The following is a 12866-nucleotide window of genomic DNA, read 5'->3' on the forward strand; positions in this document are numbered from 1 at the left end:
TCAGTGTGGGAGGGTCCAGCCCATTGTGGATGGTGCCATCCCTGAGTTGGTAGCCCTGGGTTCTCTAACAAAGCAAGTTGAGCGAGCCATGATGACCATCACGTAGGCAGCTCCCCTCCGTGGCCTCTGCATCTGCTCCTGCCTCCGGGATCCAGCCCTGTTGGAGTTCCTATCCTGACTTCTTCAGCGATGAACAGCAATGCTGAAGTGTAAGCTAAATAAACCCTTCCTTCCCAGCTTGCTTTTTGGTCATGGTGTTTCACTTGCAGCAACAGAAACCCTAACTAAGAAACTGGGATTATGTGAAAGTGGCTGCTAGAGCATGTAAACTCAGGAGAAGGCTAGAAGCAGGATGCGGCAGCAAGGGGGTTAGGCCAGAACACTAGCAGACACACCATAGATCTGGTATCTATACAGAACATATTTTCTCCCCTTGTCTGTTGACAGGTGCTGCCTGCCTGTGCATATAGTGTGGTCTCCCTGCACCCCACTCATCTGTAGGCACTTTCCAGAGAAGGGCCAAAGAAGGCAACTGTGGACATCCATGCTCATTGCAGCTTAGGGGCCAGGGTGATCCCAACATCTACTGCTGAATCCTTTGAACCTCAGTAGCTCAAGGTGACTGTGGCAATGTTGTCTCTCTCAGGAGAGAGCTGAGGTGCCAATTGCCAGGCAGATTGAGTTTGAGGGCTCCTCCTGTGCTAGGACCCTCACAACTGGAGTCAACATCTGATGGGGGAAGTCTTCTGTGTATGTGTTTCTCTTATTGGATGATAAATAAAGTACTGTTTGGCCAATGAGGCAGCAAGTTAGGCAGGACTAGGAGTTGGGAAATGTAGAGAAGTGGTGATCTAGGCAGGAAGTGACATAGCAAGGAGACTCATATTTAAGCAAGGACAAACAGGAAGTGTCCCTTTTTCCCCTCGGCTCTTCCTCCAGCGGCACGATGTGATCCACCAGCAAAGGGGGATGCCAATGGAAGGCGACCAATAAGATAAGTCTTATAAAATATAGAGATTTATGATAATTAAGACTGAGCTAACAGATGAGAAGTCCTAGTCATTGACCAATCAGCATTTGTACATAATATAATTCTCTGTGCTTTAATTTGGGCCCTAACTCAGCAGGCAGAACTCGGGTGGCTGGCGGAGACTGCCCATGTGGTGGTAGGGCTCGGGTGGCTTTTGGCAGAAAGATTTATCATAACAAACATCATTCAGAAGTGGGTGGCTTTTAGGTCCCTTAAGGATCCTAGAGATGAGGGATCTGGACAATGGATAAAAGAGGGTCGAGAGAGAAGAAAGGTCATCTACCCTGGGCTAGGGCATGTCCTGTGTATTTATGGGGATTCTGGGAGTTGAGAGTCTGAAACAGGATTCTGGGTGTGAGGATATAAGAAGACCTGGGCAGTGCTCCTTACTTCTACCCCGCCTTCATTCAAAGTGCCCTTCCTGGGACAGTGGCCTCATAGAGTATGAATGCAGGTGTCTATGTAAGCATTATACCTGGGACGATCCGTTGTAGAAATTGTCACCTGTCCTGACACATCCACCTTCACTCCAGGAGGCCCCAGAAGAGTCCATTCATGAAAGCTCTGTTCTGCCATTCTCTCCCTGGCAGGGGCAGGCCTAGCTTTCCCTCCATTTGCCTTGCACTTACTTATTTAATTTCGGTACAGGGGTTTAAATCCAGGCTTCACAAATGCTAAGCAAGCTCTGTATGGCTGAGCTGTGGGCTCTCTCTATGTAGCCTAGGTTGGCTTTGAATCTGTGAGTCCCTGTGTTGGCTGAGATTACAAGCCTGCTTCATCAAGCCTTATTCTCAGTACTTCTTACACTGCCCCAGGCCCTTAGGTCAGCCCTGGCAGGGTGGTATGCTGGCCAGAGATAGGACCATTGCCTACCTGGATTTTATTTTTCACCTTCTGGACTTCCAGGAAGAGGTCCATGTTCTGGGCGGTGACAAATGTGGTTCTGGAGCTTGTGATGTATGTGTGTGTGTGTGTGTGTGTGTGTGTGTGTGTGTGTGTGTGTACTATCCATCCTCTCTAGAACTTCTTTCTCCCTCACCCCAGAACCTATACACAAGTGCCACTCCAGGATGAGGGAACACCACTCTCCATACACCCCCTTGAATGCCACCTTAATCCCAGATGAATGTGTCCTATCCAAGAAGTGACCCAAAACTTCCTGCTCTCAAGGCAGCAACTCCCTAAGGACCAGGTTTCCTCTCACTCCCTTGGCCAGGCTCCTCCCTGTTCTCCTAGCTTGGGAACAGCCTCCCCCATACACATACACACACTCTCTCCAGAAGTATAGTAGACAGGAATAGCGTTCTGCCTCAGGAGCTTCCTGGTTCCCAATAGGGTCCTAAGAACCAGAGTGAGAGTCCAGCCCTGGGTGCTACACAGCTGGGGAGAGCCATTGGCCTCTTTAGGAAGTGGCTTCCTGGATCTATGATTACTGGGACCCATCTAAACCTGACAGCTTGAGAGCCTATGGCCAAGTGGTACTTGCAGCATAGTTGTCATAGCAACAGGGACACTAACTGAACTAAATGGAATGGCAGAGCTGGTTGTTTATCTGTCATCAGGTGGTGAGTTGGTCACCATGAAGAGGTGGGTCCTTGGTCCATTTGAGAAATGGACGTGTGAACCCAGTCAGTACCAGACCTCAAGACTAGCAGGGTGTCAGTACAGTGACAATCATGCCTGTCAGCTGCTGAGCCACCAAGGGCCCACCATGGAGTCCCATGCTGTGTCAGGAGCCTCTCCCACACTCATGTTTATTGCTCCATGCATCGTTCTCTGTGCTGGCCCAGGGGCCAAAGGGTCAGGAGAAGATTTAAAAAAAAAAAAAAAAAAAAAGCTGATTTGGGCCATGATGAAGGGAGTATAGGTGGGCTCAGCCCAGAGGAGAATGGCTACTGGGCTTGATGAGTCAGTGATATGGCAAGTAAGGGAGCCTGAGTTAAGATGGGGGGGGGGGTGAGCAGTTGTGATTCAGGAGAGTAGGACACTCGAGGTGTACAGCTTGTACAAGAAGGAATAAAGCAAGGGAGAGAGCATCAATGCATGGATGGATGGATGGATGGATGGATGGATGGATGGATGGATGGATGGATGGATGATGGATGGGGTGGTGGGTGGATGAATGGATGGGAAGATTGGTAGATGGATAGATAGTTGAACTGGTAGATGGATGGGTGGTGGATGAATAGCAAACAGGTATGTCTGTGGAACTTTAGGTAGCTCTTTATTACTCCATAGCAAAGTAGTGAAAAGGTGATTCAGGAGGCTCAAGAGACTCAGACGGGTGCTGGATCTACCTTGGGGAGCCATGTCTGATTTCTTCAGTCAGATCTGGAGTTTACTATGACTCTGCCTCCTCTGTAGAGGCCACTGCACATGGTAGGGTGAAGGCAGGAATCTAGCTATTCTCCGAGGGAAGAGAAGCAGTGACCAAACCCGGAGCATGGAGCTGCAGGGACAGGCTGGCTCTGGAGCTGGTGAACAGGTGGAACCAGCAAGCTGAGGGGCTGGGACGTGGGAGGGGAAGGAGAGCAGCAAGTCTTCAGCTCAACGAGTGGGAGGCTGTGGTACCACTCCCAGAGATGGAAACAGGAGGAGGAAGGGGCTTGTTAGAGAAAGATGAGGGTTCAGCTTGGGACATGTGGAGTTGTAGGAGCCAGGAGACACCAATAGAGTTCTGTGGAAAGCAGAGGATGAGTCCATGCTGGTGACACAAGCTGGATGACTGCAGTAAGGATGGCAGCAAAACCTGAGGACAGAATAGGGTACCAGGGGCTGGATCTGAGGAGGGATGTGTGGCAGCAGGATGCCAGAAAAATCATCTTGTGTTATAATGAGTCACCCATACCACAAGGCAGGGCAGGGAGGACAGTGCCTGCTTCAGACCTGACAAGATACAGGCTTAGCAGACTCATGGAGCTGGGCAGGCATAGAGCTAGGATCAGAACCCGGTTTCTCTGGCTCTGAAATCCATTTGGTTGTTTCACTGTACCGTGTTTAGCAAGTAGGGTTAGCAATCCAGATGAACAATAAACCTGCAAGATGGATGAATAAATGATGGTTGGGTAGAGACAGACAGATGGACAGATGGCCACTGTTAGTAGCAAATGATGTAAAAAGATTTCAACCAATAACAAGGAGGCTGGTGAGTGCCTGGGAGCCCATCCACAGACCGGAAACAGCCTGAAACTTTTTATAGTGCTGCAGACTGCCGAGACAAAGGCTCTCCCTCCTCCAGCCTCTGCGAACGACCCTTTAAAGTCCTTTTCTGAGCAAGTGTGGGGTTTTGTCCCCCCTCTTCTTTCCATTCTTTCTTGCGAGCAAAGGCTAGTTTTAGCACAGGGCTTTCTCTATTTTGCTAACACACATGATGAGTAAGATGGCCTCCAAGTCAGCACTTTCCAATTTTAAAAGATGCTAAAAATTGATCTTTGAAGCCAGGCTTCCTGCCCACCACCATCAGAGGGCCTGGGGCGTCTGGAGAGGACAAAGGCCAGCAGGGAGATGGTGCCTCCTGCAAAGCTGGGTCCTGAAAAGCGGGAAGCCATAGGACAGGAGCAGGCGCCAGCCTGTGCCCAGCTGGCCTCCTGATGTCAGGGCCCAGAAAGTGGCCAAGAACTTCAGGCATGTGCTTAGCAAATGTTTGGTGAGTGAATGGGTGAGTGTCATGTGCTTTGCTTTGCAACACACATCCATTAACCACACTGAGAAAACCAGCACATAGCAAGGTAGAGCCTGCAGGTAAAAATCAAAATAGGCTAGAGGAGATACAAGCACATGGCTAGCTGCCTTTTGTGTGCCAGGCACTGTGTTAAGCATCTCTTGAAGGGTGCTTCACTCAGTCCTTCCAGAACTCATACAAGGGAGGTACCACTGCTGTCCCCATCTTTCAGAGAAGCAAAGTAAAGCTGAGATGAGAAAGGGAGGTACCCGAAGTCACTCAAGGCTTGTTGTTGGCACTAAGGTTTTACTACAATTCCAAAACACCTCAAAAGCTATGAATTGTGAGCTCAAAGGATATCTCAGGGTACTGATTGTCAAGGGACTAGAAAATTCCAAGTCTTTTGCAGGGTGTGGCTGGCTTAGGTCCTGCCTCTGTCATCCTCCTCTGGCCTCAGTTTCCCTGTAGGTAAAAATGAAAAAGAAGATTCAAGATAGCCTAGTTCCTTGGTGTAGATGGAGCAGGGAGACTGTGGCATGCTATCTTACCTCAGAATCACTCATGAAACCAGAGACAGTGACCACAGATCAGCCAAGAGTGACGTAGATAGTTTCTGGGGGTGCACATCGCAAGGGATCTTCACCTTCCTCCCTGTGGGCAGAGCTCTTGGCTGCAAGTCTGGGCATAGAAATGTCCCCTGGTGCTGTCACTGAGAATGTCATCACTCACCTTCACACCCTCTTCTGTCCACAGGGGAATGATGTGCGGATCATCCTTGGCCAGTTTGACCAGCACATGGCAGCGAAAGTCTTCTGTTGTGTAAGTGAGATTCCCTCTAGACCATATGAGCCCTGGGTTCACTGAGCATCTCAGCCTGGAATCAGGCTTCCTGTGATCAGGGAGGGGCCCTGGGGTGCTGGGGATGCTACAACAGCTCTGGGGCTTTTCTGAGTCAGTGCAGGACACTCCATACTCCCCCCAAGGGTCTCAGGCCCCTCTCTGCCCTGCAGGCAAGTTCAAAGCTGGCAGCCGAGGACACACTGCCTACTCTGAGGAAGGTGTACCAAGTAGGTGGCCAAGTGTTTTTATACCTTGTCCAACTTACCCTGTTCAGTAGCTGTGTGTGAGAGAGGTAAGGTGGCTTCTCTAGTGTCCTCAGCCACCTTGTAAGTGGAGCCCTGAATCCTGGTGCAATCTACCCAGGACAATCTTACATATGTGTTAGGGGTTCCACCCAGGAGCCATGTCTGTTTCCATGGTTGTGTTTGGCTCTCCTTCCTTCCTTCAGGTCAGGAGGGAAGTCCACCAAGTGACATCCCAGTTACGTGAGTCAGCATCTACCCCTGGCCTTTCTGAATAAGGATATTCTTGGTGTGATCACTAGGGAAGGGCCACAGTTCTCTATTCTCTTGCCCCTTTTTTGTTCATAACTTGACTGAGGTATGAACAACAGGCATGTAGGAACTGTAAATTCATCATGACAGAGCCAAGGTGGGAAGAATGGAGGATGATGGAGGAACCCAGCAGGCCCAGGAGTGACAGAGGAGGGTGGCTAGAAGCCAAGGACACACAGGTTACCCTAGCCTGGGAAGTTGAAGCATCCCAGGAGGAGACTGAGGAGGTGATGATGAGAGGCGATGCTGGAGTCAGGTGACCACCTGAGGCTTCCATGGCTGATACTCTGGCATTGGGTCCCTACAGCTTCAGTGCACCCTGAAAAAAAGAGAGCAGTTACCCTCCCTCACTAGCTCACAGAGGACATCAACTGGGACAACACTCTTTTCATGAAGCCTGAGCCCCAGCCCCCAAGGCCTCCTGCTCCTCCCTTTTGAAGGCAGGCATGACGAAAGGTAACTGTGGGAGGGGACTCCATGGGGGCCTGAACACTGGGATCCTGAGGAGCGACAAGATGCCTGCAGTGTCCAAACCTGAAGAAGAAGCTCAGAGTAGGCCAGCATTGACTCAACAAGTGTCTCCCCTGGGAGAACCCAGAAATGGATTCTTTGAATGAGCAAGCAAGCTCCTGCATGAGGAGGCCCTGGAAAGAGGCTGGACTTGACCCCCACCCACCAATTTCCCTAGACCTTTGGAAGCCTTAGTGCCCATCAAGAAAGAAATCAAAGGACTCTGGGAGAAAGTGATGAATGAAAGAACCTGGCTACAGGCCCAGGGTGGCCAGTTCCTGTGTGCTGTGAACACACACAGCAGCCTTGTGCACTGGCTCCAACTCAAAGCCCTGTGTGGCTGAGGCCCTTCTTTGTGCTGGGCCAGAGAGAAGTGGTTCCAGGAGCCCTGGCATTTGTTTTTGGGCCTTCCAGCTGGGTCTCAGGCCACAGGCCCAGGCTGGGCTCCATTCCACTTCATCTCCCTCCTCCTGCCCTGTCTGTGCTCTGGAGAAATCTCCATGCTAACAACAAGGATTTCCTTGGCTGGTTGCTCATCCACTGAGGAGGTTCTTAGAACTTTGGGTTGGACCCTCAAGGACAAATACATGGTCTGTGCCTCTTGGGTACCAATGGCCTGAGAGAGTCTACCAATGTCCTCAACCCTCAATAGAAAGCACAGCTGATAGACAGGGTGCCATCTCAGAGCAGAAACCTAGTCCTGGAGTGGGGGGATAGGGAGGCAAACAGTCACCAGCACAACTTTGGCAGCCGACATGGCAGACTATGGCAGAGGTAAGCAGCAGCCTGTTGTGCCCATGAGCTGGGAGCAAGCAAGCCCTGGGCAGTACTGGCATTAGCTGAGGTGCAGTATCCATGATTCCCCTCTGCCAGCTGTGTGTTCTTAGGAAGGTCGCTGAACATCTCCGGCCTCAGCTGCCTCTCATCTAAAATGTGAGCAACAATGGGTGTGTGGCTTTTAACTGAAGCTTTTAACTGTGGCTTTTAACTGAGTGGGGGCCTTGCCTCAGGTGTTCCTCTGCTGTCATTATTGTGGCTGGGACCTTGCAGAAAAGGGAGGTATTCCTTTTCATGGGAAGTGGGGAAGGCAAAGGGAGACCTAATAAAAGGTGAAAATTGGATTTTGTTAAAAGAAACGTGCATTCCCATCACCAGGGAATGCATGGAGCCAGGGTGCTTGAGGAAGCAGGGAAACTGTGTGTTTGACAGTACTGCACAGCCACTGTTGAGCATAGTTCGTCATCAATGAAGTCAGGACAGGACCTCAAACAGGGCAGGAACTTGGGGTCAGGAGCTGATGCAGAGGCCATGAAGGAGTGTTGCTTTCTGGCTTGCTCCTTATGGCTTGCTCAGCCTGCTTTCTTATAGAACCCAGGACCACCAGCCCAGGGATAACACCACCCACAATGGGCTGACCCTCCCACATCAATCATTGATTAAGAAAATGCCCTGCAGGCTTGCCTGCAGCCTGGTGTTATGACAGCATTTTCTTACTTACCATTCTGTCCTCTCAGAAAACTTTAGCTGGTGTCAAGTTGACATAAACTATTCAGCACAGGTATTCTCTGTATACTGGCCCTGGCTTAGTCCTGGAAGTCCTAGGAAAACAGGCACAGCCCCACCCTCTATCTGGTAAAGGACACAGACCAATGTCCCACCCACAAAATGCTCATATCCCACAATGTGGCTCTTCACACTGGCACTAGCACCGAAGCCCGGCACATGACCACTCCCACCTGACAGTGGCTGGTGTGACTGAGCCTGGCCAATCCTTCCTGTGAGCCTGTCCCGTGGATACTTGATCCCACTCATGGCGCTGCTTGGCATATGTGCCTCAAGGCTCTCCACCGAAAAAGGCAGGGGACTTGGGTACAGGCAATAAGGAGCTGAAATGAGCAGGACTTTTGTAGAATAATAAGGGGCAAGGACCTCATGACCCCTGGGTGCCCTGAGGAGAAAGGATGGCAGAGAAGACGACAGGAGGGTCGGTCAGTGGCTGAGAGCTAGGACAGCGTGGTAGAAAGGGCTCAGGCCATGAACACCGGCACTGCCTTCCCCGGGGACCAGGCTCCTCAAGGAGCAACATAGAGAGACTGAGGGGTCTCCACACACAGCTACCCTGACCCTGCTGCCTGATGTACATCGTGCAGCCCACAGCCCGGGTGCTGGTAACAATCCGCTAATGTCAGAACCGGGCCTTGCACTGCTCCCTTGTTCCCGATGCCTCTCTCCAGTAAACAAGGGGGCCTTCAAGATCAAGTAAGCTTCCAGAAAGAGGTTTGGTTTTGCCGAAAGAAGGTGACCCTAGAATCTTGCGCCTTTTCCTCAGTAGCTGACTCACCTCTAGCTGGGCAGTCTCCATTGGCACAGGGAGGTAACAGCACACTCCCCATAGGCTAGCCATGCCCCAGTTAGTCTGTGTGCATGGGATCCCCACAGGTGGCAGACAAGAGGCTGGACTCACACAGGACTGATAGAGTGACTGAGGTTTGGGGGACTTCCTTCTGTTCATAAGTCTAGTCCCTCCCAGAATGATGGTACCCCTTGTCATCCCCGATGAACTCTGGGATCACAAGTTCAAGACCAGCCCAGGCTACACAGTGAGACTCTGTCTCAAAAACAAAACACCCAAGTCTTGTTCTCAGTCAGAACCCTGCATTATCTTCCTGTAAACAATGTTTCTGAAGCTGAACCCTGCTCATCAGAGGGCCCCCAGCTGCTGCTTGCTTTTGTCCAGCTGTGAATTTGTTATGTGTGTGAAAGATGGGTTTTCTGTGCCCACCGCCAAAACTCTGGCTGGGGCACAGTTAGAGTGTAGTCTCTCGAAAACTGAACTGAGGTTTCATCATTAGAAGAAGTACGGTATCTGGGGTTGGGGGTGGGGGCGTTGAGATTCCGTTAACTCCATAGAGAAGGCAGCTGAATGTAGTCACCCTACCGCAAACAGCTTTGAGAACCCTGTTGTAGAGAGGATGTTGGTACACACCTATTGCTCTGATGGCATCCTTGGTGTATAAGGCGAAAGACCAGAAAGGCTATGCTTCTTCCTCGTGGGTGATGAGAACTTTTGTGAAAACCTGTGCCCTTTTCTCTTGGGTCACCAGGAAGTTCGTGGTGAAGCACACTGCTCTTATGTTCCCTGCCAGAACCTTCCACCTGCTTCTCTATGAGCAGTTCCCTCTCCCTCCAGCAAACAGAGTCCCTAGCTTCTCCAGGTCTTGGGCCTTCCTATTTATTTGGGTCTGTTTTATTCTGCCTGGTGTTCAATCACTGTCTGAGGTCCTTAGAATGATAGAGGGAGAGTGCCAGCAGAGGTCTGCACACCCTCTGGGAGGAGGAAGTATGCCCCCCCCCTTCTGGCATCCTAAGCCCTGCTGATCCTGAATCTCTCTCTGCCCATCTCCCACAGGCCTTTGAGGAGAGCATGTTCGGCAGTAAGTACCAGTGGATCATCCCAGGCTGGTACGAGCCTGCATGGTGGGAACAGGTGCACGTGGAGGCCAACTCCTCACGCTGCCTGCGCAGGAGCCTCCTGGCCGCCATGGAGGGCTACATCGGAGTGGACTTTGAGCCCCTGAGCTCCAAACAGATCAAGACCATCTCAGGGAAGGTCAGTGTTGAGGTTCACCCCTCCAGGCCAACCTGGATTATTCTGTTGGTAGAAGTTGACACTGTGTCTCAGGGTTTCTGTGTGCTCTGAGCAAGTCACTTGACCTCTCTGAGCAGCAACACTTGGAAAAGAGGGCAGGTGGCTGCCTGTCCATCCAGAAAGCTTGAGGATCCAGCAAGATAGGGATGCTGGGTGGGGTATACAACGTGAACGTGGATGCTTACAAACCTAAGAAGTGAAGCCTCAACTTGTGTGATACCAACCACAGTCAGAGTCCCTTCCTGAGCTCCTCCAGCTTGGAACAGCCTAGAAAGTCTCTCCCTCTCTCTCTCTCTCTCTCTCTCTCTCTCTCTCTCTCTCTCTCTCTCTCTCTGTGTGTGTGTGTGTTGTGTGTGTGTGTGTGTGTGTGTGTGTGTGTGTGTCCCTCCCTCCCTCCCTCTCTCCTCATACCCAGCTCACTGATGCTTCCCTAGGTTAGGTGGTGCCCACATACTTGGGTGACATGCTGCAGGCTAGGCAGCTGGGGCTGGGCCCAGCCATGCTTCTCCCCTGGGCGAGCCTCCACCCCCTCCCCCAAGGCTCGCAGGGTTGGTGGTGAGCAGCACAGTACAGCTGGCATCCTAGTGTTGGAAGCAGGACCTTTCTCAAGGAACCCCAGTCCTTGGAGGTGGAAACTTCATCATTAGGGTCATGCCCCTGCCTTGGTGCCTCACAGGGCTGGCAATATGCAAACTCCCACCGATTCTTTCAGAATGAGAGAGATGGCCACAGCTGACCCTACTGTCACACACCTGTGATCCTGGCACTCAGGAGTGCTAGGCCAAACTAAACTACACAAGTGTTTCAGGCTAGCCCAGGCTACATTAATAAGATCTTATCTTTTTTTAAAAAAAAAAAAAGATAGAATTATCAAAAGCAAGAGGCCACAACCCAGGTGACCGTGAGATCCACCATCCCACCTCTGAGCAGCTACAAATCCCACACAGTGTGGTGTGTGCCTTTCCCACACCCTCTGTGCCCAGAGCTTGGTTTTGTTTGTTTGTTTGTTCATTTGTTTTTTTAAGACAGGGTTTCACTGTGTAGCCCTAGCTGGCCTGGAATTCATTGTGTAGACCAGGCTGACCCTTAAACTCACAGAGATTCATTCACCTGCCTCTACTCTCAAGTTCTGAAATTAAAGGCATGTGCCACCATGGCCACTGTATGCCAAGAGTTTCCCCCTTCATTCAACCGCAGGCTCTTACAGACCCAGTCCATTTCCTGGGGAAGCTTCATAACCAAGTATAGATAAATGTTTTTATTCATTATTTAATCCCAATCAGAGCCACCTCTCCACAGTGATTTATTGGTTTGTCAAAAAACTAGCAAATCATTAGGACGGGTTTTGTAAACAGCTCCTTAGATCATGTTGGCACCTGGCTAGAAAATGCTGGAAGAAATATTTTCCTATCGAAATCGATGTGCACAGAAAAAAAAATAAGTGAGACATTGAGGAATGTACAGAAATAACTCTCATTTGGGTAAATGTTATTTTTATGGGTGTCAAAGTTTACAAGTTATTAAGAGTCTTGGATCCAGAGTATACTATATTTTAACTTTAAAATAGTGAAGTTTGAGAAAAATGCAAAAACTAGGGGGAAAAAATCCCAGAGGATATTAACCAAACCAAGCCTTAGGCAATGAAAGCCATAAAGGTCCACAGGAGCCCTGTGACACTAAGTGGAGTGGCTGATGCCCCAGAAGGGTCTTGATGCCATCTGAAAGCATGACATCATCACCCAGGGCAGGAGTCTAGCAGCAGAACCCGAAGCAGAAGCCCTGGGGAGTGGTGATGACTGGTTTGTTCCCCGGGCTCCCTTAGCCTGCTTTCTTATCCAACCCAGGACCACTTGCCAGGGGCAGCACTACCCACAGTAGACTGCCCCCGCCCCCACATACACAAATCAATCATCAACCAAGAAAATCACCACAGACTCCCCTACAGACTAATCTGATGGAGGCATTTTCTTAACTGAAGTTCTCTCTTTCCAGATAGCCTGAGCTTATATCAGGTTGACAAAAAGCCAAACAGCACACCTATGGAGAGGCTGCTGTGCCCAGTGGGATTGAGGGAACAGGCAGCAAGTCCTCAGCTACAGGAAGAGGCCCTTGAAAACTAACACTTCTCATTGCCACAGAGATGGGAAGTGATGGCAGGGCTGGGAGGCTTTGGGGTGGGTCACCATGCCCACTCTGCTCCATGGCAGGGAAGGACATGAAAAGGCAGGAGAATCCAAGGCAGCCTCGCAATGCTAAGCCCCATCCCCTACAGTCTCTAGGTGCCCCTCCCATGGGAGGCAATGCAGGGCGGAGGACCGGGCTCAGAAGGAAGAGCTTGGTGGCCTGTGGAGACACACTGGCTAGATCTGAATCCTGACAAGGCAGGAGGCTTTGCCCATAGCAACATTCTTATCTCCCCTCCTCCTGGTACCCAGTAACAGCCCTCTGACTTTAAGCAGGTGGATGGCCACCCTTTGAAAAATGAACATTCCCTAGTTTCTCAAGCTAGCTGTGGTCAGGGTTCTCCCATGGCTGACCAATGAGATAAGTGTTCTCAGACTTCCAGAAAGCCCACCAGGGAGTGATTCTATCTTCTGTGTAGGTTGGAGCTTGAATGAGTTA

General features: G+C 50.6%; 1 protein-coding gene across 1 annotated transcript in view; it reads left to right on the forward strand.

The window, feature by feature from the left end:
• Gabbr2 (gamma-aminobutyric acid type B receptor subunit 2) overlaps positions 1 to 12866 on the forward strand; it is a 344902-nt gene that overhangs the window by 186472 nt on the left and 145564 nt on the right. The window contains 2 exon segments of the mRNA XM_027403592.2: positions 5445 to 5510; positions 10005 to 10205. Coding sequence (XP_027259393.1) covers positions 5445 to 5510; positions 10005 to 10205 — 267 coding nt within the window.

Source organism: Cricetulus griseus, chromosome 2, assembly GCF_003668045.3.
Source record: "Cricetulus griseus strain 17A/GY chromosome 2, alternate assembly CriGri-PICRH-1.0, whole genome shotgun sequence".
Lineage (NCBI taxonomy): Eukaryota > Metazoa > Chordata > Mammalia > Rodentia > Cricetidae > Cricetulus > Cricetulus griseus.